The 26473-nt window shown below is 37.2% G+C and overlaps 2 protein-coding genes across 9 annotated transcripts; one reads left to right on the top strand and one right to left on the bottom strand.

Moving 5' to 3' along the window:
• Positions 1 to 930: 930 nt before the first annotated feature.
• LOC106165714 (uncharacterized) lies at positions 931 to 16664 on the bottom strand. Of its 6 annotated transcripts, none has more exons than XM_087000714.1 (5): positions 11864 to 12095; positions 11129 to 11178; positions 4063 to 5534; positions 1915 to 2026; positions 931 to 1567 (listed from the first exon to the last, which is right to left on the bottom strand). In XM_087000714.1, exons 3-5 carry the CDS (start codon positions 5482 to 5484, stop codon positions 1236 to 1238), a joined length of 1866 nt encoding a protein of 621 aa, XP_086856840.1. In that variant the 5' UTR covers positions 5485 to 5534; positions 11129 to 11178; positions 11864 to 12095; the 3' UTR covers positions 931 to 1235. The 6 variants fall into 6 exon arrangements, with proteins under 6 accessions (XP_086856840.1, XP_013399490.2, XP_013399488.2 ...); XM_013544036.3 differs by lacking the exon at positions 11129 to 11178 and adding an exon at positions 7346 to 7965; XM_013544034.3 differs by lacking the exons at positions 11129 to 11178; positions 11864 to 12095 and adding an exon at positions 16393 to 16664.
• Positions 16665 to 21301: 4637 nt separating this feature from the next.
• Positions 21302 to 26315, top strand: LOC106165672 (leucine-rich repeat-containing protein 42). Of its 3 annotated transcripts, none has more exons than XM_024076364.2 (6): positions 21302 to 21390; positions 23285 to 23877; positions 24244 to 24362; positions 24534 to 24622; positions 24892 to 25078; positions 25237 to 26315. In XM_024076364.2, the coding sequence occupies exons 2-6, from the start codon at positions 23318 to 23320 to the stop codon at positions 25521 to 25523; spliced, it is 1242 nt and encodes a 413-aa protein (XP_023932132.2). In that variant the 5' UTR covers positions 21302 to 21390; positions 23285 to 23317; the 3' UTR covers positions 25524 to 26315. The 3 variants fall into 3 exon arrangements, with proteins under 3 accessions (XP_023932132.2, XP_023932133.2, XP_023932134.2); XM_024076365.2 differs by lacking the exon at positions 21302 to 21390 and adding an exon at positions 21405 to 21546; XM_024076366.2 differs by lacking the exon at positions 21302 to 21390 and adding an exon at positions 21553 to 21713.
• The last annotated feature ends 158 nt before the right edge of the window (positions 26316 to 26473 follow it).

The following is a 26473-nucleotide window of genomic DNA, read 5'->3' as shown; positions in this document are numbered from 1 at the left end:
AACATGCAACTGTATCAAGGAACAACTCCTTCAATGTTAACATACATAGGCTCACTGTTCCAATGATTTGATACTTGTGTATCCTGAACAACGATAACCACAACTTAATAATTTTCATAATCGGAACTACCGGGTATCTACAAAAAAGAAGACATCATCTGGCAATCACTGGCTGACGTATGCCAGCTGCCTTGCTGTTTAAACACGTACGCATACAGTCCTACATGAACTGTAATTTTAAGAGTATCATCAATAATATGTTTTTTTATTATGCATGCTGCCGGCTAATTCAACTGATTGCAATTGACCCGAACTTCATTTGCAAACTAGACGCAGTAGGGGCATTATGCTGCTGATTACATACTGACAAACACAGTATCTATCCCCCATTTACTCCCAGGCTACAAATGATTATTACGATCCTCTCTGTATGTGTTTGGATGACACGGTTCAAATGTGGATTACCTTGGAACAAATTAGGCCATGCGATTACTGGTTTAATCAAGTAGCAACGTATAATGGAAGTCCCGGAACAGTTGCCTGGCCAACACAACGTGAAGACAAAACGAAGAAGTTTTAGCAACATTGCAATTTTCTTCTATAACAATGTTGTTTACGTGGTCTTCCTTTCTTGTGCCAAGGTTGTAGTAGGGATAGTCCTCGTCGCCCGTGTGAATCGACCTGCTGGGATCGTTCTCATCGCCGTGGGTGGAAGTTTCATGCTTGTGTTAGCTTCGGTGATACTTTTTTTAAAATTGAGGAAAAAACGTAAAATAAAAAGATCTCAAAGTCATCCTGAAGAGAGACGCATGGCTCAAATTGACGATCTCAGAAGCGAAAGACCAAATCAAAATATGTATATACCGACAGTCTCGAAGGAAACTGAAGTTTGAACTGTTTGATCTGTACATAGTGACAAACACATTAAAGCATTCTTTAAGAAATGTTTTATTCTGCTAATTGTGTGCTTAATCAGTATCACCACAATATACAGCAACTGTTGTATAAAAGTAGATAAAATGTTATAAATAAAACGTTTTTTTCAGTTTTTTTGGTAAGAACCTTACCCACAATAGCTTCAATGCATAGTTCCACCGCATCATAGAAATCTATCAATTGTTTAATCATAAAGTTTCAACAACATTTCTTCGCAATTCGCCACAAAAGGCATCAAAACCTTCAACGTGGGGTTTTACGTCTTTTTTTTAAAAAAAAAATATGATAAACAGCATTAGTTATGTGGAATGTTTCTGCACTTCGTTCAGATCCAACCACTCTTTGAATTCATGATCGGGGCTCTGAAGTACCGTGGCCCAGTAGGACATTTCCAAATCTTCGGTGGAGCCATATCCTAAACAGATTTGCCCGAGAGGTATATCACTCCTCAGGTTTTGGTGGTCGTACACGGTAAGCGTTACTGTAGTGTAGTTCAGATCCTCGAACTTCGGGGATATGTGAAACACAAACGAGGCATTATACACAGGACAGCGAGAGCCTTTCCGTGCCCGCGTCTGTTCTTTCATTGGTGGCCGGCCTGGCTGGGTCACTTCCACTTTAACATAGGGATCTGAGGGAAAGGAAAAAAATCAATCTTATAAAATGCGCGAAAGACGAAGCAGTGAAATATAGTTATTTGAATGGCCTATGTCAATAGAAAGTACAAACCAGAATCTAAATGAATTCTGCCAAAAAAAGTTCAGTTATAATGACAAAGAGAAAAGAAAAAGAGGTAATTAATGGAGCAATGAGAGTTTTTTTCTTTCGAAAAGATAAATCAGAGACAGTTTGTTAATGAACGGTTCATTTGATTTCGTTTTCTGAACCATCAACCTGACAACACATTGAAAGACGCGTGAAAGCCATTTGCCATCCCCTACCTCCCAAAGCGAGGACTTAAGACATTGCTTTTCTCACCTGGATATCCGGATATCGACTGCTTTGGCAGATCTCTCGCTTGTTTTACCGTTAATGTCAGGCGCTCAGTTTTCGGCTCAAAACAAGTGGCAATCTGCAAAATTCCAAGACCCTGCAATAAACAGATAAATTTACAGTAAGTGTATTTTTTCAGGATATATAAGCGGGGTTGGGGGGGGGGGTGATTAAATGCTGTAAGTATAGATTTCCTCCCATATATTAACAAAAAACTTTTTTTCTGAGCAACAACTCTTTATATTAGAATAAAACGATGAACTAGTCCAGTTGACCATATAGTGCTATTGATGTAGACTTTGAAGGAGACATAGAGTGTGAATATGTTGAGCATGCATGTACGCCTTCTATCATACGTCATTAACTCCTTGTAGATTCATCTTCTTTTGATGAGCCTTCACACATCTGAGACACATACGATGAATCTTTTCCTTTTTTCATTGAAATTGCTTATACCACTTATCCGGGTAACGCCCTGATCGAAAAGGAAATTCCCGTATTTGTCATTGGCAAATACTTCGGGCACTGTTGAATGCGGTGTATACGCAATCAATCATCCATGCTTTCAATTCCTGGTTACTATTTCATTTCAATTGAGGCCAAAAGTTGATCTCCGTATTTTTTTCTTTTAGCAAGGACAAAAATGGAGTTGTCTACTAATAATACTAATAGTTATAATACTGATTTATTCTTAGTCAAAGCAGCTATTATATGCACAGCATTTAGATTTGGACTTAATTTTGAGTAATTCTAACGCATGTATTTGGGAGCCCTGTCTTCCCGTCTCCATCCTGGGTTCATATTGTATTTATGGCGATGGCAATTTTGTATTAAAAAGGTTTATTAAAGACCCCCAGTAAAGAAATTCAGGGTTTCGCATATTTGCATGTGAGAGCCCTGTTTAATTATCTTCCCGTCTACACCCTGGGTTCATGTTGTGTTGATGTCGATGGCAATTTTGTATTAAGGATTATTAAATACCGCCAGTAAAAAAAATCAGGGTTTCTCCTAATTGCCTTCTAAGCTTTGCACGCACACAAAAACGTGAGGTTTTAAGTATTATTATTTTTTTTACTGTAACAGCATCGTCTAAAAGCAATATTAGTTGTAGTAAGATGAAAGAAAAATCTTGTAAAACTGAATAAAGATCCAAGGCGGGTTTTTCTCCTGCATTCTATCCAATCTATCATTTTATTGAACGTTGAAGTCCACTTGATATTTGTCGACTTGCAACATCTGAGATAAACCCTTATAAACCTTCTTAAATGCTTCTGTATGAAACTTTTGGACAGAAACAGACTATTTTCAATAATGGAAGAAAACCATTTGGTGCGGTGGCAAAAATAAATGACTGCAAATCAGGAAAACCGTTTTTAAAAATTCAGAGGCTAATTATTTGGTGATAAATTCCTTCCCACCTTGAATAATTATGTCTCAACTACTTCAGTTTATTTAATATTGCGTGGTATCAATGCTGTGCAGCTTACTTAGAAAACTGATATTGTACAGAGTGGTTCCCCTTTTTTACTTTTTTTTTACCAAACATTGAACACAATGATTAAACATACCAAATAATTCCCCTTACTTTCACGGATATATTGATATTATAAAAGATGATCGTTTCAATACGGCTAAGAATTGACAAACTTCATATTGACCTCTAGGGTATCGACATTAAAATTACTCGGGGATAGATGGTGTCAAGTTGACGTGCCGGGGGACAAGATAAATGGAAAACTTTTGAAAAATCACAACAAATGGTTTATTCTAATCCGTTATTTGGGGGATTTGTAATTGCATTGGAACAAAAAGATGGAACAAAACCGGCAATAATCTATTCCCAAGAGTAATTATGCAGGGTTTCGTGTCGTTATGTATGCCGCCAAATTAAATCTTTCTAGGGGAAAATCTGTTGATCACGTCTTAGTTAAACATCAGCCAAAGTAAATTATATCAAATGTCTCTTAATCTTTAGGATTGTTCATCTATCGTATTTCACTATCCTGAAATTTAAATGTTTGTGATTTACTCTTTGACGGATTACTTTTCAAGGTTCTATTTAATTTTCAATCTGTGGAGTTTACTTTGGTGAGTCTGCGAAGTGAATACTTCAAGAGGACAATCAATACAAACCTCCACATCCTGTTTTGCTTGCAAGTCCATCCACATGCGGGTTTCCTCTTGCAAATTCACAGTGCTGAGGTCCAACTCCAAGTCCCCGATATATTCCAAGCGTCTTAAGTTATGAGTTTTGTTATAAAATTTTATCTTTAGAGATTTTTCTTGCAATTCTTCCAAGCTCAGGTCTTTGAAATAAAATATTTCGTTGTATTCGGGATCTCTCGTGCGCTTCACAACTTTTGACGTTTGTTTCTGAAGTTTGCCGGGACACAGGTACAGTTTTGCAAACGTGTTCACGTTATTTGGATGTTTAGATTGTCCGCCAATGTTTTCACCTTTTACAAGCACAACTTTGAGCTGTTTGGTATCGCTAAGATATTGGACAGAAATCTTTGCTTCACCAAATTCTGCTATGAGTCTTTGTAACCTTTCGGAGTCGCAGGGAGAGGATAAAGAATACTCTAGACTCTGCCCAGGTAATGAAGACCTCCTAAACAAGAGCCTGTTTGGAATTCTTGAGTTTTTGTCTTTCTCTTTGCCTGATGTTGAACTGCATTTGCCCGTGTTTTCCGGTAACACGAGGGAAGAGCGCCTACGTTGGTAAAGCCCACTCCTTTTCTGTCTTTGCTGAATAGGTGAAAATTCTGGACTTCTTCGCGGAGAAATAGTTGGCGGTGGGGACCGTTTAAGAGAAATGTCTGAATCACTACCGTTCCCTGGTTTCAACGCCCCCAGCGGCAAAGCATGGTGCCTCCGAATTCTGAGACTACCGGTGTGATTCCTCGACAGATTTTCGTCAGAGTGTCTGTATTCGAAAAGCGGTGATGTGTCCGACTTGTGGAATGTGTTCTCTTCAGTTTTTTTATCCGGTTTAATATTTACACGATGACGTAAGGCTCGCGTTGTAAAAGGGGACACAGAGGGGCTCGAGTCAGAATCGTGAAAAAGCGACTCCTTTCGACGCGTGTGCGGTGTTTCCAGCAACGTGGTAAAACCGTAAGACGTTTTCGTTCTAAAATGGGGTAAAGTCATTGCAGACACGGAAAAGGGGTCCGCGTTGGTATCGTCGCTTCGTAGCTCTTCTGCACTGGGTAATCCCCCGCTGGACAAGCAAGGTTCTCGGACTCCAATCGGGGACACTGGGGCTGAATGGGTTTGTCTCACGCACAGGTTGTAGGGGCTGACCCGTCCAGTGGGAGATCGCGCTGGACTGGTGTTGATGGAGCACGGAAAACTGTCCACTCCAGAGCTAGTAGAGCTGGCACTATCTTGGCTTCGAGTGTCCATGCCCGGAATGGTAAACTCGGGGATGCTGTTTGGAGTTAACACGTTGCTGTGCATTTGTTGGAGCGGGTTGTCGTTCCCTACGTAAAGCTTCGGTATATTCAGGGAGTGCTTCGTCTTGTGCATCCACCATCCTTTTACAGAATTCATGATTCACGACTGGCAGTTCACATTAATTGTCTATCGGTCTGTTGGCGAATCTGAAATATATACGCACACACATACATAATGGTATATATAAAAACATGGTAATCAACACGCTGCTTTTGTTATTGCTAATAGAGGAAACATCCGTCTAAAGAAAAATTTAGAAGGAATTATCGACGTGACAGGATGTTGTGCTGGACTTGCTATGATGATCGGCTTATGTTATTAACCTTCCGATTCAAGACGAGAAACCTATGAGATGTTATTTATTTACGATATTTATTTGTAGTTGAAAAAGATTATATTTTAATGTAAATTTGTCTGACAATAAATATACTGGCTGATCAGAATGGAGTCGAGGGTATGTGAGGGTTTGTGTTGACATCATGTATAAGAAATTATAGCATTTAATGATAACGTTTGTTGATTTATATCTTTAATATCACACAGTGGTTATAAATCACAACTTATTTTACAAACAAATTCGCCCCATAAAAATCAAGATTTTAAAAACACCGATTTTGAAGTCTTCGCTTCCTCGTCTTCGGCATTTAGGTCTATTTAAAAGGTTGGGGGGCTAACACCCCCCCCCTCCCCGTCTCTGACGCCTATCAATATATATATATATATATATATATATATATATATATATATATATATATATATATATATATGCAAACTGCTCTTATGATTTCCTCTTTCCAGTCGTTACATATTACCGTCAGTGTAATATAATACAACTAAATTGATCCATTAACAACAAGTTCTCGATGTAATTCCACGTCTTCGTGGTAGCGCCTAAGTGCTTTAAAAGCAGTGTCTAATGTACCGAGACATAGGCACCTAATTGCATTCCAAGAATGAAACATCACATAAAAAAAGTAGCAGCAAAATGATTGCATCTTACAAGTGTGAACCAGCTTAAATTAACACTTCACGATAGGTCTACATTGCCTTATTGTATCCTCTACACAATATACATGGTGAGCTTTATACGTTTAAGATATGTATTGGTGTATTCGTATCACATTAATGGTACTTACAGGATTTTTCATTTGGTAAATTCATCCCACTGGTACATTAAACAAAAAACCTTTTACAAGATTTCCCATTCTACAAAACTTGATCTTAACATGCCCTGGATCCAGCCTTTTGTAATGAAGTTAAAACATTTTCACTAACTCTCTTGCAGCTGTTCCATTTCTCAATTCGTTCCAAGATCTACGGTCCTCATAAAAGCAAAACATTGAAACAGACTCTATTACGTTCTTACATATTAGATTTTCACAGCCGACAAGTCCTCTGGAGAACCCACTAATTCGATGCTTTGTAATTTTCCATACAACACGTCACAAAAACCCCAAAGAAATAGAACGCAAATAACATACCCGTTCACCGACTAACTTTGGTGATAAAGAAATGTCTCATTATCATTGAGCAGTAACACATCATTGAGATAGACCGGTCACAGATTTATACTGAGTTTAGCAGTGACGACAAACTGAACGTTATTGCACAGACAAAGACGAAGCCAATTTTGTTCCATCAACTGCCTTGATCAGGTATAGCGGAAATGCCTTTTTCTCGTTATCCGTGTGCCAGATGCGAAAAGTGGTATATTAGCATTAATCGGGGCCAACGGAATAGCCTACAATGAGGTTTAGATTGGTGATTAAATTAAGGCACGATACAGTACGAGCACAGTTTAATCAAAATGAAACCATCTAACACGAAAAGGAGCATACTGTGAGAAATATTATTTAAAAACGCAATTTATGGCATTTGACACTTGTTTTGGTTAGCTTTACAGAAATGAAAAACTGTACGTATCAAATTATTCCACTTGGTATTGATACACACTTACCTACGCTGTCAAGTGTTATAACTGTAACAAACGTTAACCACCCCGATTGTGTGAATTGGATCTGTTCCATTTGACATGTTATTCACTCTATTGCGTTTTTGTCATCTTGTGTGAAACCAACACGCAGTAGCTGTTTTTGTATATATGCATACTGCACTGGTCTACAGCAAACGAAGAAATCAATCTATGTACAACAAGAAACATATGCTGTATTTATTTCAACTGACACAAAGTATTAAATACTTATACTTCATACTGAACACTGCTCCAAATTAGACCATATGACGGATCCATTACGATCTGTCTCCTCTAGATAACGCATGCCACAAATCAAGCTGTTCTACACGGCGATTAAAACCCTTTCCCCAGAAAAACATTAACAGTTCATATCATTAGAAGGGGAATTAGGGATATTTCCCACTGGAACATATGAAAGTACGACGGCAGCAGTCTGTGTAACATCAAAGTAAGGTGAGAATTGTTGTTTGCTCCCAGGTGTGCTGTTAGACTTCTTTTAACATTACGAAAATGAAATATTGGCGATTCCTTCGGTGGAATTCTCTGGGTGGTGATACATAATTCGCCGACACCGACTGATCAACGAAACCTTTGTGGTTCGCCTGTAATAAGAAGTCAAGGGACACATTGTGTTTCTAAGACATAGAACATATAAGTGCGACATAAAAATTGTTAGCACGAACATGCCTTAGTTCTCCTCTAAGAGACAAAGAGGGTAAATTATGGATGTTTAGTAAAGGTATTATAATACTTTCTCACATTTCTCGAACACATTGACCAAAAAACCTATCTTTGAAAGAATAAAAGGATATATGGGCCTAAACCATAATCTGATAAAAAAAAAATACTCCAGTGGGTAAGGCCGAAAGGACAACTTTGATCGGCTTTTGCTAAATTAAATTGATAGACATATATGAACATGTACATATTTGGCCTTCTCGTGAATGTAACTACTCCATTCGTTTCCGGATGTAATTGTATGAATGTTATCACTATATTTGGCAAAATATATTTAATGATCCCTAGAAACAAAGCTAATTTTTAAGAACAGTTTGCCAATAGTATGCCAATAGTCGAAGTTGCTTTATGACAGAATCACTTTTTATCTTTTATGTTGCACAAAATGAAACCATTTTGATTTGAAACCTACTTTATTGCATTGATATACAAGTATCTATCTGCAAATATTTATAAATTTTGCAAAATATGTAAAGAAACAGATAAACAACAATAAATCATTGATTTTATTCATTTTTGCGAAGTACATGTATATGTTATCTATTGAAAATAGCGGTGATTTAAAAGATCATTATCATAATTTATCTTATCATTCAATATTCCGTGACTTTTCAAATACTGGCCATGGAGTTTGCATTTAGTCTCTTGCATAAACCGAAACCACTGAATTTTCCTTAATACTAAGAAGGCTCTTTATTATTTATAGAATGTTCTAAACTAAATATAACGAAATCACGTCACATTGCCCTAGTCGAGGAGAGAAGATATAAATTCATATGCTCTCTAGCATAAAAATTAATGTGTATCCCTGATGAAGATGCACTGATAAAAAGAAAACTGAATACATATTAGTACTTAGCGAAACAAAGGTGGGGACAAGTTTCAATGAAGTTAACTTTTCTGCAGTTTTAGATGGTCTGTCTACCAATAATTGAGAGATACATGTATACTTTTATGCTGTTTGGAAACCAAATTAAAAAAGAACATGGCGTTATCAGTTTTGTCGCTAGGAAAGCCAATGACACAACCGACACTTTTGTGTTGTTGCGTTGTAAACTGGTACGATAATGTTTTGGGACGCAAAAAACGTTGAATGAAAATTTACTTTTATATCTGTATCTGACTCGTCCATTTGCATTTTGTAGAGTCGCACACAAAAACGCGTATTTTATTTTTGAAATGTTTTTCATGGCTATCTGTACATACTTTTTTTATAAAACCAAACGAAAATGCAGTTTCGTGAGATTCAGACTAGGTGGATAAACACGTTGGACCAAATGTGACATATCTGTGGAATAGGCCATACACCTACAATATCAGCAATTACCATTATTAATAGACAGATTTAGACGAATTAATAGGTTACTTGAGTCGTGTCAAATATGTTGGCTGTGGGAGGGAGAAAACTATTTTTAAGCTTGTTCATCCGTTCCGTTAAACTGATACACCGACCGGTAAATAGCCTATAAGGAAATCGGGTCCTCAATTACTTAACAAGGCAGTTCAGTTTTGAAGAAGGAGCTCCGGCATCGCATGCCTTGTGTAAAGATGCAGATATAGCTACTACGTCAATGGATATATGTCAAATAATGCCATGCATGATGTACGTCACCACTTCCTCTCAAGAAGTAGGCCATTGTAAATCTATTGTAAAAGCAAAAACAATCAGAAAAGGGCGGGAGTTCTTTGAAACCTTCATAATTTGCAACAACAACAACAATAAAAAATATTGTTAAATTGATTCTTCTGTGTGTTGATCAAAGTTGATAAACCCAAGTGTGGAATGGTAGGTTCATACCGATCCAAAACGCGGCCCCTCGAGAGAAAACGAATTGTTGTACAGTGTAGGCTTTTCTTCAAGTTGGCGAAATTTCCCTGGTCGGCCAATCAACAAGCTATCAATAATATATCACACGTCACACGGACAATAAAATCTGAACAGCAATCTGGCACAAGACCAAATGATTTGAAGATTTAGAAGACACTGTCGACTAGACGCTGCATTCGATTAAGACATTTTTTTCGGATAGTAAAATTTTGAATGCGTTTAATACGAAGTGCGCGTTTATGTGGGGGCTACTTTGACAGCCACAGCCTCAGTCCCTAATGAAGGCGTCGTTGGTAGACATTCGAAATACTGGAATATGGGAGTGATAATAAATTTGCCTTTGGCTATTGTTGGAAAAATCTATTATTAGAACCATGGCTACATAACACAGCTGATGAAATTATTGATGCTGATGGTCTAGTAGGAATTGAAAGAGGGGATCATCCAAGTAATAATACACAGCAACAAAATTTCTACTTCAAACCATCCCTAAAGGGGATTGGTAATTGTTTTAACTTTGAAAGCGTGAGAGCAATTATATAATGCACTTTTAAACTGCTGGTCGATTAATCCGGCATCTAGTATAACTCTCGTCCTCATATAAAAACCAATCATTGTGGAGACGTGGATGCAGGTATCATTGTCCAACAAGTCGATTATTTTCAAATAACTTCGCAGTTTTCAAATATATGCGATTTAGAGCACAACTGGGGTAATTAAACAAAGTGGAATAACCTTGGCCGGATTTAATCATCAGTTTTCAGCAAATTTTATACATGTATGAATTCCATAACCATATTGAGCAGAGGCGAATATCAAATAGTGTCGGAACGAAGTTTTTTCATATTGATAGCCCTTATGGTAGTTCTACATCAGAGTTAGGAGCTTTACGGCTCTTTGAATATTATATCTCGTGACGATTATCCTGCGATGTTTATGAAATCCTATACTCAACAATGGAGTTCTGACGCTCGCATGAACGTTGCGGTGGCAACAAACTATTTGCAAACAGAAAAAATGCACTGAAAAAATGTTATCACGATATCTTTCCACTTTTACTATACAATAGGACCAAATTAGCTTTTTTGTTTGAAAACACCGTGCGCTGACAAGGCATGAAGAAAGAGGTAATACAAGTATACATTTGGTTGACTCTATGGTTGCTTGAAGGATCAAAGATCTTAAAATTGTCCACTTACTTTAAACCGGACCCTCACGTCGTCATATTTCTTCTGTAGTACATCTAGATCTGACGTAGCAGCGAAGTGAAAACAAACATTATCTATAGGCTACTATCTTAAAAGACTACAGTGCCAAGAGTTAAAATGGACACTGCCATATATTAATTATCATTCTATCTATTCCTATCTCCCTCCAATACCAATCATGAACAGTGACTTCTAGATTGACGAGAAGAAGGTTAACTTCAATACCCTTTTGTTATAACCGTATTGACGTCCTGCATCGCCGATTGTGTTTCATAATATTTTAATAATAAACCAAAAAACATTTCGCAGGCTATATACTAACAGCCATCTGATTTGTATCAATATACCAGCTTAACGTGGTTAGTAATATTGTGAGGGCCCAGTATACAGATTGTAGCTGAACTAACAGGTTCTTTCCTCAATTTACTGTTCGTTAAACTTGAAGGAAACCAGTATATTAGCATGTTCATGTTAATTTCAATTTGCTAAGAAGATATATGCCTCTCAGTCTTAACTATGGAGTTAACATTTGCATATAATCTAACAAAGACGAAGGCAGTCCAGCCAAAAAATTGTTCTTCAGTTCATCTGATATAGAGATAGGATCTAGGTGACTTCAAAATTACTTTAAGGTATTACAGAAAATGTATCCCTGCCGACAAAACAGACAAATCCACCTATAAAAGGTCAATGACAAATCACTACTGACATTTTTTTTGCACTAACCTTTTCTTTAGCATTCCATATGATCATTCGTGTCCTTCTTTTTTCACGTTTACTGTGTGTCAACTCATCCGGCCTGGTATTATATTGGCTGCATTCTCAGTTTTTTGCCTGATTCCACTCTAAGTATGACAAACGCTGATGTCACGGTTTATATGCCCATACGCTAGGGGCAATTACTTTAGGAAATGATGTAGATAGTTTATTAGCTGTGCAATTAAATATGATTCTGGTGGCTAACTAGAGCGTTGCTGTGTAAAGTGTCGTGGTGTTCGAATATATATATAAATATATATTTAAATATATTGGTGTTTCTGGGGTTTGTTCATGAGGTCTGAGCAAATGTTTAAATTCGTTTTATTGTTCACCTGTATTGGTTTTCATGGGAACTTCACATTATTCCCTAAACAGCTTTAACAAAATTCTTCCTAACCATTTCAGTACATTTCATAACCGAAGTTGAAATTTGCCTTTGAATCATGTAAGTGCAGCCTTGAAGTTTGTATCACGACAGGAAACATTTGAAATATTTGGCCTTGTTATGAAACCTATCAGCACGCAAATAGTTAATTAAAGAGTTTTAATTACATTCCTGTTTGTCATGTACCTTGCCTGTAATTTGTGTTACATATCAGACAGGTAAGACTTGCGTTCTAGCCAGTCATTCCAGGTGAATTGCACTCATTATAATTATAACATTCTTCAATCCCCGATCACCTGATGACTTCATTAACCGCGTATTAACTGATCCAGTTGATCCAGCTGGTTTCAAGCTAACTATAGGTGTGCATGGAAATGTATTAACAAGAGCAGAGGCGTCCCTGGTATAACTTGTATTACAAAAGCAATGACAGCCGTGGTAACAGTCTCGTCTTGTAACATGACAAATAATCTTTTTGACGATCGATACGGTTGAGGGGTATCGGCTACATTTTGTGCTATCTCCCTGCCTTGGTACCTTTCATCGCCCTCTTATTTGACATATATAAACACACCTAAAGTTGCCGTCTTATAACGTGTAACGAAATACATCCATTGTGGTAATGTAACAAACACATTCACTACGGTTGAGGATTTGGAAGGTGTTAGTTAACCTGTCATGGTTTTCTTCACCATTGCCAATAACATAATAAAATGGAATACAATTAGTTGTTTGACAGGCCTTCATACGTATGTGACTAGTACCACACAACTAAAATACAACTCTAAGGACAATTGTCTACAAAAAACAACAATGCATCCTCGATATTTAAGAGGTATGTGGAAAGTAGGCAGTATCTTCTTGTCATTTTAATCAGTTTAAGGTAGAATGTACCTTCGTTTCAAACCAAACGAAAAACGGCCTAATGAAAACATATTCAACTGCAACGAACATGCATAACACTCACACACATTCTATTATATTTCTAACCTGCCCTTTTTTTTACTGCCCTCTCACGAAAGTACTGGTCCTCTGTACATTGGTCATCGTTCATTTCATTATTGCTACTGTACCTGCTGTTTTGATGCTCCGTGCTCATAGACGGCTTCTTGTGTTCAATCTCAGATGTTTTTGTCAGCTTTTGAATGCAGCACAAAGGCTGCATGTCCTTGATGATCTTTTAGACTTCTTTCATTTTAATGAAATACCTCTTTGTTTATTTTGTACTTTAACCAATCATATTGGAGGCAACTGGCAGTTTTTGAACCATGGTAGCAGTTTGCACCCCAAAAAACAGCATCATACACCATCGATTGCCGTTTTTCAGATAATTTCTTCGTTTTTAGGCTCTGGATAAAGACAGCAGCTTGTGTAAAGTTGATCTTCTTTACCACAGCAATCAGAGTTCTGATTAGTTTTAAATTATATGATAGCTCTGCTGACGTGGAAGCGTTAAGCCTATTATTTTACTCTCCCCATAGTTTTCGCAAATCTTGCATAAAATGACATAAGGTTGATAAAGCCACGCTGATGAAGAAGCGGAAATTGATTTTTGAACATTATCATGACGTTGAATCGCAAAAGTGAAAACAAACAAAAAATTGTTTGTATCACAGATTCATGTCGCGACAAAGAGCGGTCTAATCATGACCTTTGGAACCACTTGGCTACAGTTAAATTCCGTCCGGAAACACCACGTCACCAATCCCTCGGCAATAATCTATCTATTCAAAACTGAACATCTTTGAACTTGCTACCAGTGACGTTTTCTGTGGTATGATCATTAGTTTTATTTGAATAACATTCATTTGCCAAGGTGAGGCATAGCACATTGCGATTTTATGTAATGAAAAACAAACTGGCACATGCTGCAAAGACAGTCTGCGTCACTCCACTTAGCGAAGTGACAACATGTACGCTTTTAGGCATTGATGTTATTTACACAAAATAAAGGAGACCCCTATATTATGAAAAATACAATAATCATTCCAACATAGCCTTAAATAAATCATAATAGGAAAACTGCGTGATCGGTTTATCGAGAAAGAAGGTGGTGGGCAGTCATTAAACAAATATGAAAAAAAACTTTTCGATAATAATAATCAGTTCCTATTGTGTGAATTTGTATAAGACATGCCAGCATAATGTCGACAGAAACTCTTTTATATATATTGTGGTACGTACTATATCTAGGTCTATCTGTGTATTCTATTGAATAAAGGTGTGCCGTATGGCGCCAAATTCTGTAAACCAACAATAAGATATTCATTTTACAGATTTTTACTTGTTACACACATCATTTACCTCTAATAACCTACTTGTAATGAACAACTGATTTTGAAAGGCATCCTTAGTATGATTAGCATGATTAAAGACGAAAACTTATTTCATGGCTCGTTGATTTTATATAGATTGTTTCGTTAGATCCTTTTGAATTTATATCAAAAGAGGAATTTATATAAAAAAAGGACCTCAGACGGTAAGGGAGGGACTGTAATATCAGAAGATGAACTTATAAAAAGGAGGTTCACTGAGAAAATGAAATCAGTTCAAACAATAACAATGGGAATAAATTCAGGTGATAGGTCTGTATACCTGATGATGGCGGTCCTCCATACACTGACATAGGGCTCAATCCCATAAAAACTATGGGTGCTTTCCCACAGATTTAGATCGATCTAGAGATTAAGATTTAGATCGACCTAACTCCCTGGGGGTTCACGCTAAATTGCAGTCAGTCGAGCGGGCACCATAGTTAATTACCCCCTTGCAGCTTTTAGTATGCGGGACAGACGCTTAAGCCAGCCAAGCCGACAGTAATCTAGTGAGACTCCCCACAGGGATAGATCGATCTAAAAATCTATGGAAATGGGGTGTATCTGTCAACGTAGATCGATCCAACTCCGCGGGGACTATCGCTGAATGCAATCAGATACAGATTGACGCGTCTCCTCCTGGCGTTGAGTAGAATATACAGAAAAGATGTTGATTATACAAGTAGGAAACAAGAGGTGGCGTGTTAATCTAAGTGATTGCATTCAGAAAGAGTTCCCGCGGAGTTGGATCGATCTACGCAGACCGACAGTTACATTGGGAATGACCCCCTAGTCACTGACGTGTCCAGACGTGGGTAGAGCGGCCACGTGTCCCTCCCCTAATTTTTTTAGTTATCTTCTCCTTCTCCCACTTCTCCCCTCTTCCCCATTAAAAAACAGTATAGCGAGAGAAACGATATTAAACCGAATAATTTTCATCCTTGTGCCTAGCATATATAGTGAAATTGTCCTCGCCTACTATTTTATTTATGTCGAGCAAAGTGAGGCTTTTTTATCCTTGTGTCCCTTTGCAGAAGCCTGGAACGGCCAATGTTCGAGTTTACCTTCACGAATTTCGTTTGACACCAGAGGCAGTCAGATATGATATTCTGCCTTCCTGGGTTAAAAACTGTCAAAAATCAATACAGGTATCAAATTACACATTTCTTCAAGCACACACTGGTACGAGAGTGCCATCCTATTGACTCATTCTCGTTGAAATAAAAGCTAGAAAACGCCCCAGACAAGAGTTAACGGCAAATACATGCCAGCATTGAATTAATGACCCTATTCACTCGGTATAGTCAACCAGATGAATTATATTTATACATATCTTAATCCTAGGTGATCCAAGCTGGTCGTCTGGAGGCGCGGTTTGAACTCGATCTAGACGGACCTTGGGGAAACCCATTGGTACAGTGCTTTTACTTGCGACTCCGACAGGTGCGAGCCGTTTTTAAACGTAAATGATCTTCGTATCACAATTGTAATAAATAAATAAAATATTTCACCATTGGAGTTGTTTATATTATACACGAGGCACAGTTTGTAATTATCATTTGAATAATAAAAAGAACTTCAACTTCCCTCTCCCCTACAAGCAGACAACTGATGAGCTTTTTTCAATTATGCTTAGCAATGGCTGTTGCTAGTTGACTATTAGTTTGCCTTGTGAAATACCAGTCCTCTGTTAAAGTGCTTTTAGTGCCTGAAACACCCATTGCATCTGCTGCATGGAATCCATTTTCTATGACATTAATTAACGAATTCCGAAGTAACCTAATAACTATACTTACCTGAGCTTCCGTTCAACATGTCAGTTCACGATGAAAAAAGTCACTTTCACTCTTCAATCGAGTTAGAGCGAAATCTGCTGCCTGTTGTTTAGTGCTGTATTATTGTCGTGTATCATTAACTAGCCCTACAAGTATACAAACATCAACAAAATGCAAACGCTGTCTCTGCCTTCCTCTCCGACGAGTGTTCACGACGATGTGTGAAATATTAATAACGGTAGCGTGCGCGCTGCGACTGTGACGTCGTCGGCTGCCTGGAAAGTAGAAAGGGGTTGAGTGAAGTATATAACAACGGACTGAGATCCATTAGAGACGGCCTGTTATCAGTCGATTATGTTTGCTTCACACTTCACTAAGTGTGGCTTGCATTAATAACATTTATTTGATATCGTGCAACCAGCATAACGTCAGTGACACACGACTCCCGTGTAGCCTCCTGCATTAGCCTACCTGCTGCACTGTAGATAGCATGTCCCTAGAAAATTATAATCTCACTATCTGATCTACTCAACCATTCAAAAGGATCGCGTTATAAAGGGAACATTTTGATAGTCATTTTAAACCTAACATTGCAGACCCTGGATGTCATGAATTGGGAAGAGAAATAATAATTGCCTCTCTTTAATTAGAAAAAATGGTGTACTACAATTTCATACGTTTTAAGGTATATGACACGTTTTACTGTAACTCAGTGAATCTTTTATCTCTGTGACAAGAGGAAAAAGACGTATCCGTTTTCCTCTGGATCCGCATGAAGTATCATATTCGAACTTTTTTCACTTTTCACCTTATTTTTGTACGGTAATACGTCTTTCCTTCCGTCACTGACGTCAGTATTTTAATCAAAAACATCCAGATGGTTCTCGTTATTTATTGATAATGAGGTGCAAAATGCACCTTGCCTTCATTGGTGGCTAACATTCCTTCATAATAATGTGTCATTAAAAGCATGTGGACAATTAATAAAAACACGTGCAGTTAAACAAAACAGGCTCCAATGGGAGTGTGGCATGAATGAGAGTGTGCAATGCACAGGAGAACCAGTCCCCTAATAATCTGGTCCAACTCCACCATGCAGGGTCTTTTGGAAGAATGGGACAATTTTCTACATAACCAAATTCGTGTACTTGTTGAAGGCATGTCACGCAGCACGTGGCGTTTAACGAGCACATGCTGATGCTCATTGTGTGTAAATTAGGTGACATTTGGTGGTGTCTTTTAATTTTATAGACATTTGATTTTACCTCCCTGGAAATCACTGTGGAACATCAGATTCCCGAGATTTGAGGTGGTGCATGGTCTAAAATATAAAAGCATGGGATGAAGTATGGCTATATTCATCGGTATTTTTATTTGTTTTTGCTGTACCGTGAGTCATCTTAAACATGGTATCTGGAATTAAAAACACTGTTCAAAACGGTAAATACAGATGTGAGGTGATCATTTGTAAACAAAAAACACACGAGATTTATGGTGGGACAACCTTTTTTTGACCAAGCCTGTATATATTCCGCTTTTATACCAGATGAAAGAAAGTTATTTTCACAATGAAGCCATACTTTTTTGTGTGTGAATCAATTTTCCAGTGGCTTGCTTACTCACTTAGCGTTATCACTGAACAATCACCAGGAGTTTGAATGAAGGTACATGTACTCTGAGTTTCAGAGGACATTGAAAGCGCACCTCTGTGCGCACTTCTTTATGTAGTATCCGGAAACAGCAGAGGTACGCTGATAGTAGATCTTAAATTAGTGTCATGTGAAAATCAGGGTGCAACAATGGTTGCTTTCTCGAGGCCCTGACGTTCCTTGCTTTCGTATCGATATCCTATGAGATAAAATCTCGCGTAATTGAAAAGCGATACGTTGAAACCTTAGTACTTTTAAGCCTTTTAAGATATTAAAATTTTACTTAACCGAGTTTTTTGATGGCATATATCTGTAAGGCAGAGGACTAATTAACTGCGTTTTAAAACTATGCACGCATTAGGAAATCGAATGAATATTCGGCTATCCACGTATGAAAATACCAGAAGGCCTGCTTCCCTCGAATAAGCGTTATGGATCCAGGTCCTTTTTAAGACATATGGGGTGATATTCGTATTACCTTCTTATTTTTCATTTTATAACTTTTATTCCTACTCCCTTTTCTAAATAAATCCTGCTTCTCATATATCCTTTTTTCTCATCAACTATCTTTTTATTCTTTTCTTTTCTTTTCTTTTACACATTAATCTTTATATGAATCTATCTACTTATTTATGTATTCAGTATTATAAACCTGTTCAGTGCGTATATCGATAAATGTGGACTCCTTTTCGTATTAATAAAAATTATCAAAGAAAGTCCAAAGTCACACACTGCACCACAACATTAAATTAATCCAAACACCAAACTGGAAATGTCAGAAAAAAATATAAGTCATCTTTTTTATTTGGTTTTCTAAGTTTTATCCTACTCCTAGCTCACTCCTAGGCTATTCCTAGGCTGACCTACACTTTAGCCTGACCTAACTTACACCTAGCCTGGCCTACACGTAACCTACTCCAGGCGTCTTCGTGTCTGTCGGCGTCGAAGAAGGCTTCGTAACCATATAGGTGCGCTACCCATTGCGCCAAAGACGAGGACACAATGACACCTGCATTTCTTGGCTTATTTACCTGTACTCTTTACCTTGAAATTAAAATATTTAAAACACACGTAAACAAAAGAAAATTACACGTCCAACATGGGCATTGAACCCGACACATTTGGTTTGGGAACCCGACGTCCTTATCACTGTGCCATCGCCGATGTCTCGATTATTCCTGTTTAGAATGGTATCTTGGCCTGTACTCAATCTCTCCTTATAGAAATTTCTAATTCTCCTAAATATGGGTCGCTTTTTAGATGGTAGAGATGCAGAGTGGTTATATTGGGCTTTTTTTATGAACGTAAGTGAAAACAATACTATTTGGAACTGCATCGCCAACCACCCGAACTGACTCCTTTTAAAAAACAATTTACATAAAGAAACCAAGTCCCACCTCACGCAGATTCTCACACCTTTTCTAATAATAATAATAATAATAATAATAATAATTTATAGTTTGAATTACATATAAAATTTTCAGAAGACTTTAGAGGGGTAAAATGAACAGAATAAGATGAATAAAATCAAAAAATAAATAGTTAAGATGTTGAGATATTAAAATATATAGTACAATGTACATTGTTGAGTGATATTTGATGTCTATCCATGGAGAGTGTGGAGTCAATGTAGACACCCAGGTTTTTCACGTGTGGTAAGGGTTCACAACACTGGTGCCTACTCAGGGGCGGATCCAGGATTATTTGAAGGATGGGTTCGTGGATGCGAAGCCGACCTTCCCCCCCCCCCCCCTCTTTGGAGTGGGGTCCGGGGGCCGCTTAAAAAATTATAATTTCAAGCGGTGTGATTTTTTTTTAGAAATCGAAGAGGGGGGTCAGGACCCCCCTGACCCCCCTCTTAATCCGTCACTGATGATAATAATAATAATAATAATAATAATAATAATAATAATAATAATAATAATAATAATAATAATAATAATAATAAATGATTTTCCTAGACATTTCAACATTTTCCTTAAAAGCACGTGTGATCTATAACACTGTTTATCAAGGTGTAAATTTTCATTTTCACCGTCAAGAGTGAAATTCATCGATTTTCATCTCCCTTATTTGCTATATGAATTTTTAATGCATGCAGTGTGCTTTAAAAGAGCATAGGGGCGATCTTCGTGATTTATTTATGTTATATGGCATCAATGTGCCATATTTCAATCATTCATTATCGAAGCAAGGACTAAAACACAAAGATTCATTTGGATATAAATAATACTTAATTTTGTTTATCCCGTGAGAAATTCAGGGAGAAAAAAATTTTAAGTTGTAGAGTTGGCCATTGGAACTTTGATGAAAATCGTTGTAAACGTGATCAGTATTTTGCGAAAAAAACCATTCGTACAACGATTTGTCTTTCTTTTACACGGAGGTGAAATTCATCAGGACGTGCTTAATTACATTCTCAGCGATGTATTTTCTATAAACGATTCTGTCATATTTATCTCTCAATCTCAATCGGCAATACACACACACAGAGAGAGAGAGAGAGAGAGAGAGAGAGAGAGAGAGAGAGGGGGGGGGGAGAGAGACTCGTAGGAGGGTCTCATTGGGTACTTTCGTTATCAGCGAAGCCACTTTTTATTTCCCGTGTTGCGTGAAACATTCATTATATTTAGAATGATTCGTGAAGCACCCCATTCCCGTGATTCGTGAATGCATTTCTTACATGGAAGAATAACTGGTGGTGAATAAATTTTATCTTCCAGTGATTTGTGAATTGATATTTTATTTGCTGTGAACTGTGATCACTACTCCCCCTCCCCCAAGGGACCCCCTAGTAACGCCAACACACTTCAGTCAAATGAAACACTTGGGGTGCTTTTTCAGAACAGGAGTGAATGTTCGCCAATAATTTCAGAGCACGAAAAAAAGACATCTATAACAGGTAAGTGGCGTATTGTTATATATTGAATTCTAAAGCCTGTTGAACATGGGAATGTCCTGTCTGTCTTGTAGAATATGTACTGTACCGGTATCTGGTGCCCTCGGTAACTCGATACTGAAAGAGCATCCTTATCAGAAATGCATTTATTACTATTACTAATTCCATTACACGCAAGTGGTTATCTGTACAAGATTTTCCTGTCAAAACGATTTTTCTTCGAGAAAATAATTAACGCCATACCATGTCGTGATTCTTTCATTTTATTGCAGCATAACCAAGTGAAATTTTCTGAAAAGAGTTTCTCAAGTGAGTTTCTGAAAAGAAGGATTTCACATACTTTTTGGAAAGGAAAAGAAATTAATAGAAAAGGCGAGGCGTGTGTATGACCAATCAAAAAAGTCCTTCGCCTGACCAATCGCACTGCGACAAGTATTTGCTGCTGTGCAATATTAAAAATCAACAAAGTGTGTAAGTACACTGTCATCAATTCCTTTTACGCCGGCTGCCGTCTAGGGCACAAATAGAGACCTTCCAATGCTCTTTGTCACGACCTAGGTTTTTAATGGTTTCCCAGCTTTCTTCTAGTTGTTTCAGCATTGCTTCGACGGCCCTGTGTGGTTTGAGGTCTGCCTGTTTTTCTGTGTCCCCCTAGTGTCCAGTGCACGGCTACTTTCGTGGTGAAACTTGGGTCCTTTCTCAGCACATGGCCAATACATTTCCATCTCCTTGTACTAATGACTCTATTCATGCTCCTCTAATTTGTTTTAGCAGTCACTTATAATTTATTTGGTGTAAGTAACAATCAATTAAATGTTCCCTATACTACCAGTGAATAAGTAAAGTCATATGCATGCATGTTTTTCGGTACTTTTGTAGTATACCCCCCCACCCTGTAACTTCCTGAAACTTTAATTTTTCAAACATTTTTTTACATTGTCTTTTTCATCTATGTCAAAACTGTTGAAAAAAATGTTTTTGTAATTACCTGTGGTCTTTTTATTAGTTTTAATCACGTTTAATCCACCCCATTGAAATACAATGTGAAAATTTACAATGTACCCGCAGTCAATAACTTGCCGCGTTTTCGTTGGCTAACTCTACCTTATTTTACGTGAACATAGGATTGATACATTGTATACTTGGACTTCCTCTGTGAAATTATTATGAGCTACTTCTTCACATAAAATTACCTTAGAGTTAGCCAACGAAAACGCGGCAAGTTATTGACTGCGGGTGTAAATTGAAGATTCTAACATTGTATTTCAATGGGCTGGATTAAACATGATTAAAACAAATAAAAAGTCCACAGGTAATTACAAAAGCATTTTATTTCAACAGCTTTGACATAGATGAACAAGAAAATGTAAAAAACTGTTTGAAAAGTGAAAGTTACAGAAAGTTACAGGGTGGGGGGGTATACTACAAAAGTACCTGTTTTTCTTGGACAGTACACTGATCTCCCTGTAAGGAGACATGGTCTGTGTGATTAAAAATACTACAGTATAGTAAAGCTTTGTAATTTTCATTTACCCTGTATTAGTGCTCCCCTTCAATTTTTCTTTATCCTTACGCTGTAATGCAAATGGTTCATTTTTCAAAACTTTTACCAGCTGTAGTGTTGTTATACATGTTATTTAGGAAGATTATATTTCTGTATAACATCCCGCACGAAAACGCAGTAGATGCTCCAGCGCAGTAGACTACTGCAATCATACTGCAAATATGCCTCAAATCTGCTTCGCATTGGGAGCTAATTAGCATATTTGAAACATGCTTCTATCATGCTGCTAATCTACTGCATTAATGCTCCTCCTCTGTACAACCCTATGTAATTTTTGAAGTAGAATTGCAGTAGGGTATACTGCATTTCTACTGCAAATATGCTCCACACCACTATACTGCGTTAATGCTTCTTTGCTACTTCGATACTACTGCATTTTCGTGCGGGATGTGTGCTGCATGCATACTGCATATAATAGAACTAAAGAGTGGCCTGCTCATTAATTGCTACATGTACCACTCAAGAGGAATGTTCAAGTGTTAAGAAATTACATATAATTAAAGATGTAGTATCAGTAAAATTCACAGTTATCCATCAGTGAAAAGATCCAGTTGTTTCTGAGGGGGGCGTCTCGATAGTCCGAAGGTTCATTGGTCCGAAGGTTCATTGGTCCGAAAAACGGTAACATTTTCATCGGTTTTTTAATCAAGGGTTCATTGGTCCGAAGGTTCTGTAGTGAACATTCGGACCAATGAACCTTCGGACTATTGAACCTTCGGACTATCGCTACGGCCCCGTTTCTGAGTCCTGGGTGCAAGAACTGTTGATTGTCCTAATTATATGTCATATTCTTTGTTTTAGGAATGTGCTATTGTCGATTTTACAAGCAAGGTTATGATACTAGCAATAAAGGAGATGGAGAATTCAGACTTGGTTTACGTCAGTGAGAAGGGCAAACTTCATGTTGTATCAGCAAGGAACGAAAATATACGAATAGAGTTAAAAGGCACTGTAAAAAGACTTCAAAAGGAACCATATCCTGCTGAGTTGCAAAAGCAGACTTTTTATGAGAAATCAGTCACTAAGGATGGTTTTAACGTTTACAGTCCTTGCAGCCTTTTAAACATTTGTATAGAATTTGTCGGTACCAATATTACAGCAGTAGAGTCCCTTTGGGGATTCCCCGACATTATTGGATGGAGGATTTTCAAGGCCAGCTCCAAAGCTGGTATATTTAGAAAAGCTGATGCTGAATGCCTTACTGCTTTGACTTTGTTTTGTAATGTCTATGGGGGCAACATACTGGAATGCTTAAACCTCAGAGATAGCTGCAAAGTGATTGATGAATATTTTGATCATCTGTGCAAATTTACTTCTCTTTGTGAAATTGATCTGAGCATGTGCAGGGTTGGCGACGAGCATGACATCCTGATGCATATTGCACAGCTAGTCGAGTAAGTTTTACCCTTAGTTTCAGAGGACAATAAACATTGGAAACTAAACTCTTGGCATTCTTCTGAATTTTGATATTGGAGACAGCAGTGGCATGCTGTTTAATGCACATGTAGTAGAGAGGAGAGTGTCCTCTGAGTTTCAGGGTATTAAAACTAAAGAAAAATACTATTTTAACCTGGAAAAGTTTCAGGGTAAAATGTGTATCAGATGAATTGCCAGTCCGTGTTTGAGCATTATAGAGGAAATAACAAGGAAGTGTCTGCTGTGATTATAAATGAAAATCTTTGATCTAAAGCAGTCATTAACCATGTGCATTAATTACTCTACCTTGTCCAGTTTTCAGAATTTTCATATTTTGTCTTTAGTTTACAGAAACTGAACTTGATGTCAAATGCACTGTCTGATAAAGGTATCCAGAGGTTAACTATCCCACACCGCGTCTGGAAAAGAGGGTTGCAGAAGCTGAGAGTACTGTATCTGACAGGTACTTTTACATAGTAACCTTTTCTTTTGTACCCATGACCTGGACTGATGGATTTTTCTATTGTTAATAATATAAGTTTTATCACAACCACTACTGTAACAGTTTAAGTGCTTTAAAGTTATTAAATTTTAATTTAGGCAAAAGTGACAAAGTAAGTTTTCTGATTTTCAGACAATGATCTAATAACAGATTCATCAATAAAACATTTGGTTAGTCTACCAAGTCTGATGATATTGGATTTGACTGGGACATCTGCCACAGTGAGTATATTTAGACATTGATTGTGAAAATTAACTTTCTTGGTGCGAAAGTAATTAAAATACATGAATTAGTCTGTAATAACTCCATTACTGCTATTTGATGGTGCACAGTTGCCTTTGCACTAATACTATATTTTTGAACAGCAGTGGTAGAAACTATGCCAAAATTTCTGTGTTTGAAAGTACACTTTTGTAGTTGTCCCCAAATTATCAAAAGTTTCAGTTGATTATCTTTAAAACTGAATTGTTACGAATTAATTTTCTTTCAGAAAAAGGGACTGTTAATGATGAAAGAGCAGCTTCAGATGGTTCGGTCTGATCAAAGGAGCGAAAGTTTTCATTGTGAAAACACGGGTTGGGCTGCTGACGTGATCAATACATGGAAACAGTCCAATCTACTTCCACCTGCTAAGAAGAGAAAGACCAACCCCAAGGACATGAAACTAAAGTCATTTTGTAAGCAACTTAGATATTTATCTGAAGATAATACAATTTTTCAAGGAAAAAATAATTATGGGAAAGAGATTGAATTAACTTAGATGTGATGCATTTTTGGTGTACTGTATTTTTCGCGATTTTATTAAAATAGACTTTATGTTAATTTTATTTTGCAGATGGGAAAAAGACCCCTGTGATGCAGAGCCTGAAGGATCCAAGTCCACCTTTGGGTTCTGCTGGTAAAATGCTATTAATGAAGAGACACTCTCCAATCACAGAGGAAGAAAAGGACAGTAGGAAAATAAATTGTAAATCATTATTTCAAAGGACCAAAAGGAAGGGAAATGGCAATGAAGCAGATAGGATTATGAACAGTTCTGAGAATGACAAAGCAAACACTGTTGTGCTAAGGTCAGATTACATGGAAGACATAGATTTGGAAATCATTAAATTATACTCTTAATGGTTGTTCTTAGAAATGGAACATCAAATTTGATCAGGGATAGAACATTTTGTGAAAATTTGATGACGTCTTGTGTTGTGGCTCACAACTCTCTTAAGCATGCAATCAGAGAGGAGTATTTCATACACAAGTATGTCTTTAGAATGGCTCAGTTGATTTTTTGGCATGCTTTGAAAGTATTTTTGCTCTCTGTAGGAAAGGGTTATGACCAAATAACTCTACAGTTTTTTTAAATTTTATAATTAAAATAAATTTTTAAAGGGATATGACATTTCAAGCAATGAAACACAATTGAGAGGTCATTCCCAGTAACACGTATAAACTTCTACTAGTTTCTTTACAACTCAAATAAAGTCGATATGGCAAGGGAAAACTATAAATCAATCGACCAGCCATAAAAGAGATTTTGACAATCCCATTCTTAAAATTTTTGGTCAGAAATTTTACCTTTTTATGTGACCTACTTTTCTGCCCCATGTATAGACAGCATAGGAAGCTAGCATAAAAATCTGTTTAAATATCATTTTTTGGATAATTTTAAACAATATCTCTTGGTAATTCTCTTAGTTAAACTATTTGGAAATATGTTGGCATTTGTTTGGTTTTTGTGGCAAAGAATTGACTTCATATGCATCATTAATCTTTACATGCATGCTTTTAGTTGTAATCTCGAAAAAAATTTCCATTACTTAAAAAAAATTTTTTTACAGAAGCACAAGTCGGCTCAAAAAGCTAAATATTTTAGATTGTAAGAATCCAGTTCTTTCAAAATAAACATTACATGAATTGTGTGCCCAAGCTGTAGATTCTACAAGCATGCCAACATGATTCAAAATGTTAAGAGGGAAACTACATCCCAAATAGTTCGACAAAATTACTTTGCATCAGGTGATAATGTGTGCTTTGTGGCAGGATCCATGATTAAACTTCTTATTTTTTTCATCATTACC

Source organism: Lingula anatina, chromosome 1, assembly GCF_051362555.1.
Source record: "Lingula anatina isolate TDL-2025a chromosome 1, LinAna3.0, whole genome shotgun sequence".
Lineage (NCBI taxonomy): Eukaryota > Metazoa > Brachiopoda > Lingulata > Lingulida > Lingulidae > Lingula > Lingula anatina.
The sequence above is the reverse complement of the archived record's forward strand: the minus strand, read 5'-3'. Positions and strand labels throughout refer to the sequence as shown.

Excerpts from the sequence above, each read along its gene's own strand:
- LOC106165714 (XM_013544034.3), bottom strand. The coding sequence starts at position 5,484 with ATGAATTCTGTAAAAGGATGGTGGATGCACAAGACGAAGCACTCCCTG. Across the intron at positions 2,027-4,062 it reads AAGCAAAACAGGATGTGGAG|GGTCTTGGAATTTTGCAGAT; the intron begins GTTTGTATTGAT and ends TGTTTATTGCAG. Across the intron at positions 1,568-1,914 it reads GTCGATATCCGGATATCCAG|ATCCCTATGTTAAAGTGGAA; the intron begins GTGAGAAAAGCA and ends CCTTTCCCTCAG.
- LOC106165672 (XM_024076364.2), top strand. The coding sequence starts at position 23,318 with ATGATACTAGCAATAAAGGAGATGGAGAATTCAGACTTGGTTTACGTC. Across the intron at positions 23,878-24,243 it reads CATATTGCACAGCTAGTCGA|TTTACAGAAACTGAACTTGA; the intron begins GTAAGTTTTACC and ends TTTTGTCTTTAG. Across the intron at positions 24,363-24,533 it reads GAGAGTACTGTATCTGACAG|ACAATGATCTAATAACAGAT; the intron begins GTACTTTTACAT and ends TCTGATTTTCAG.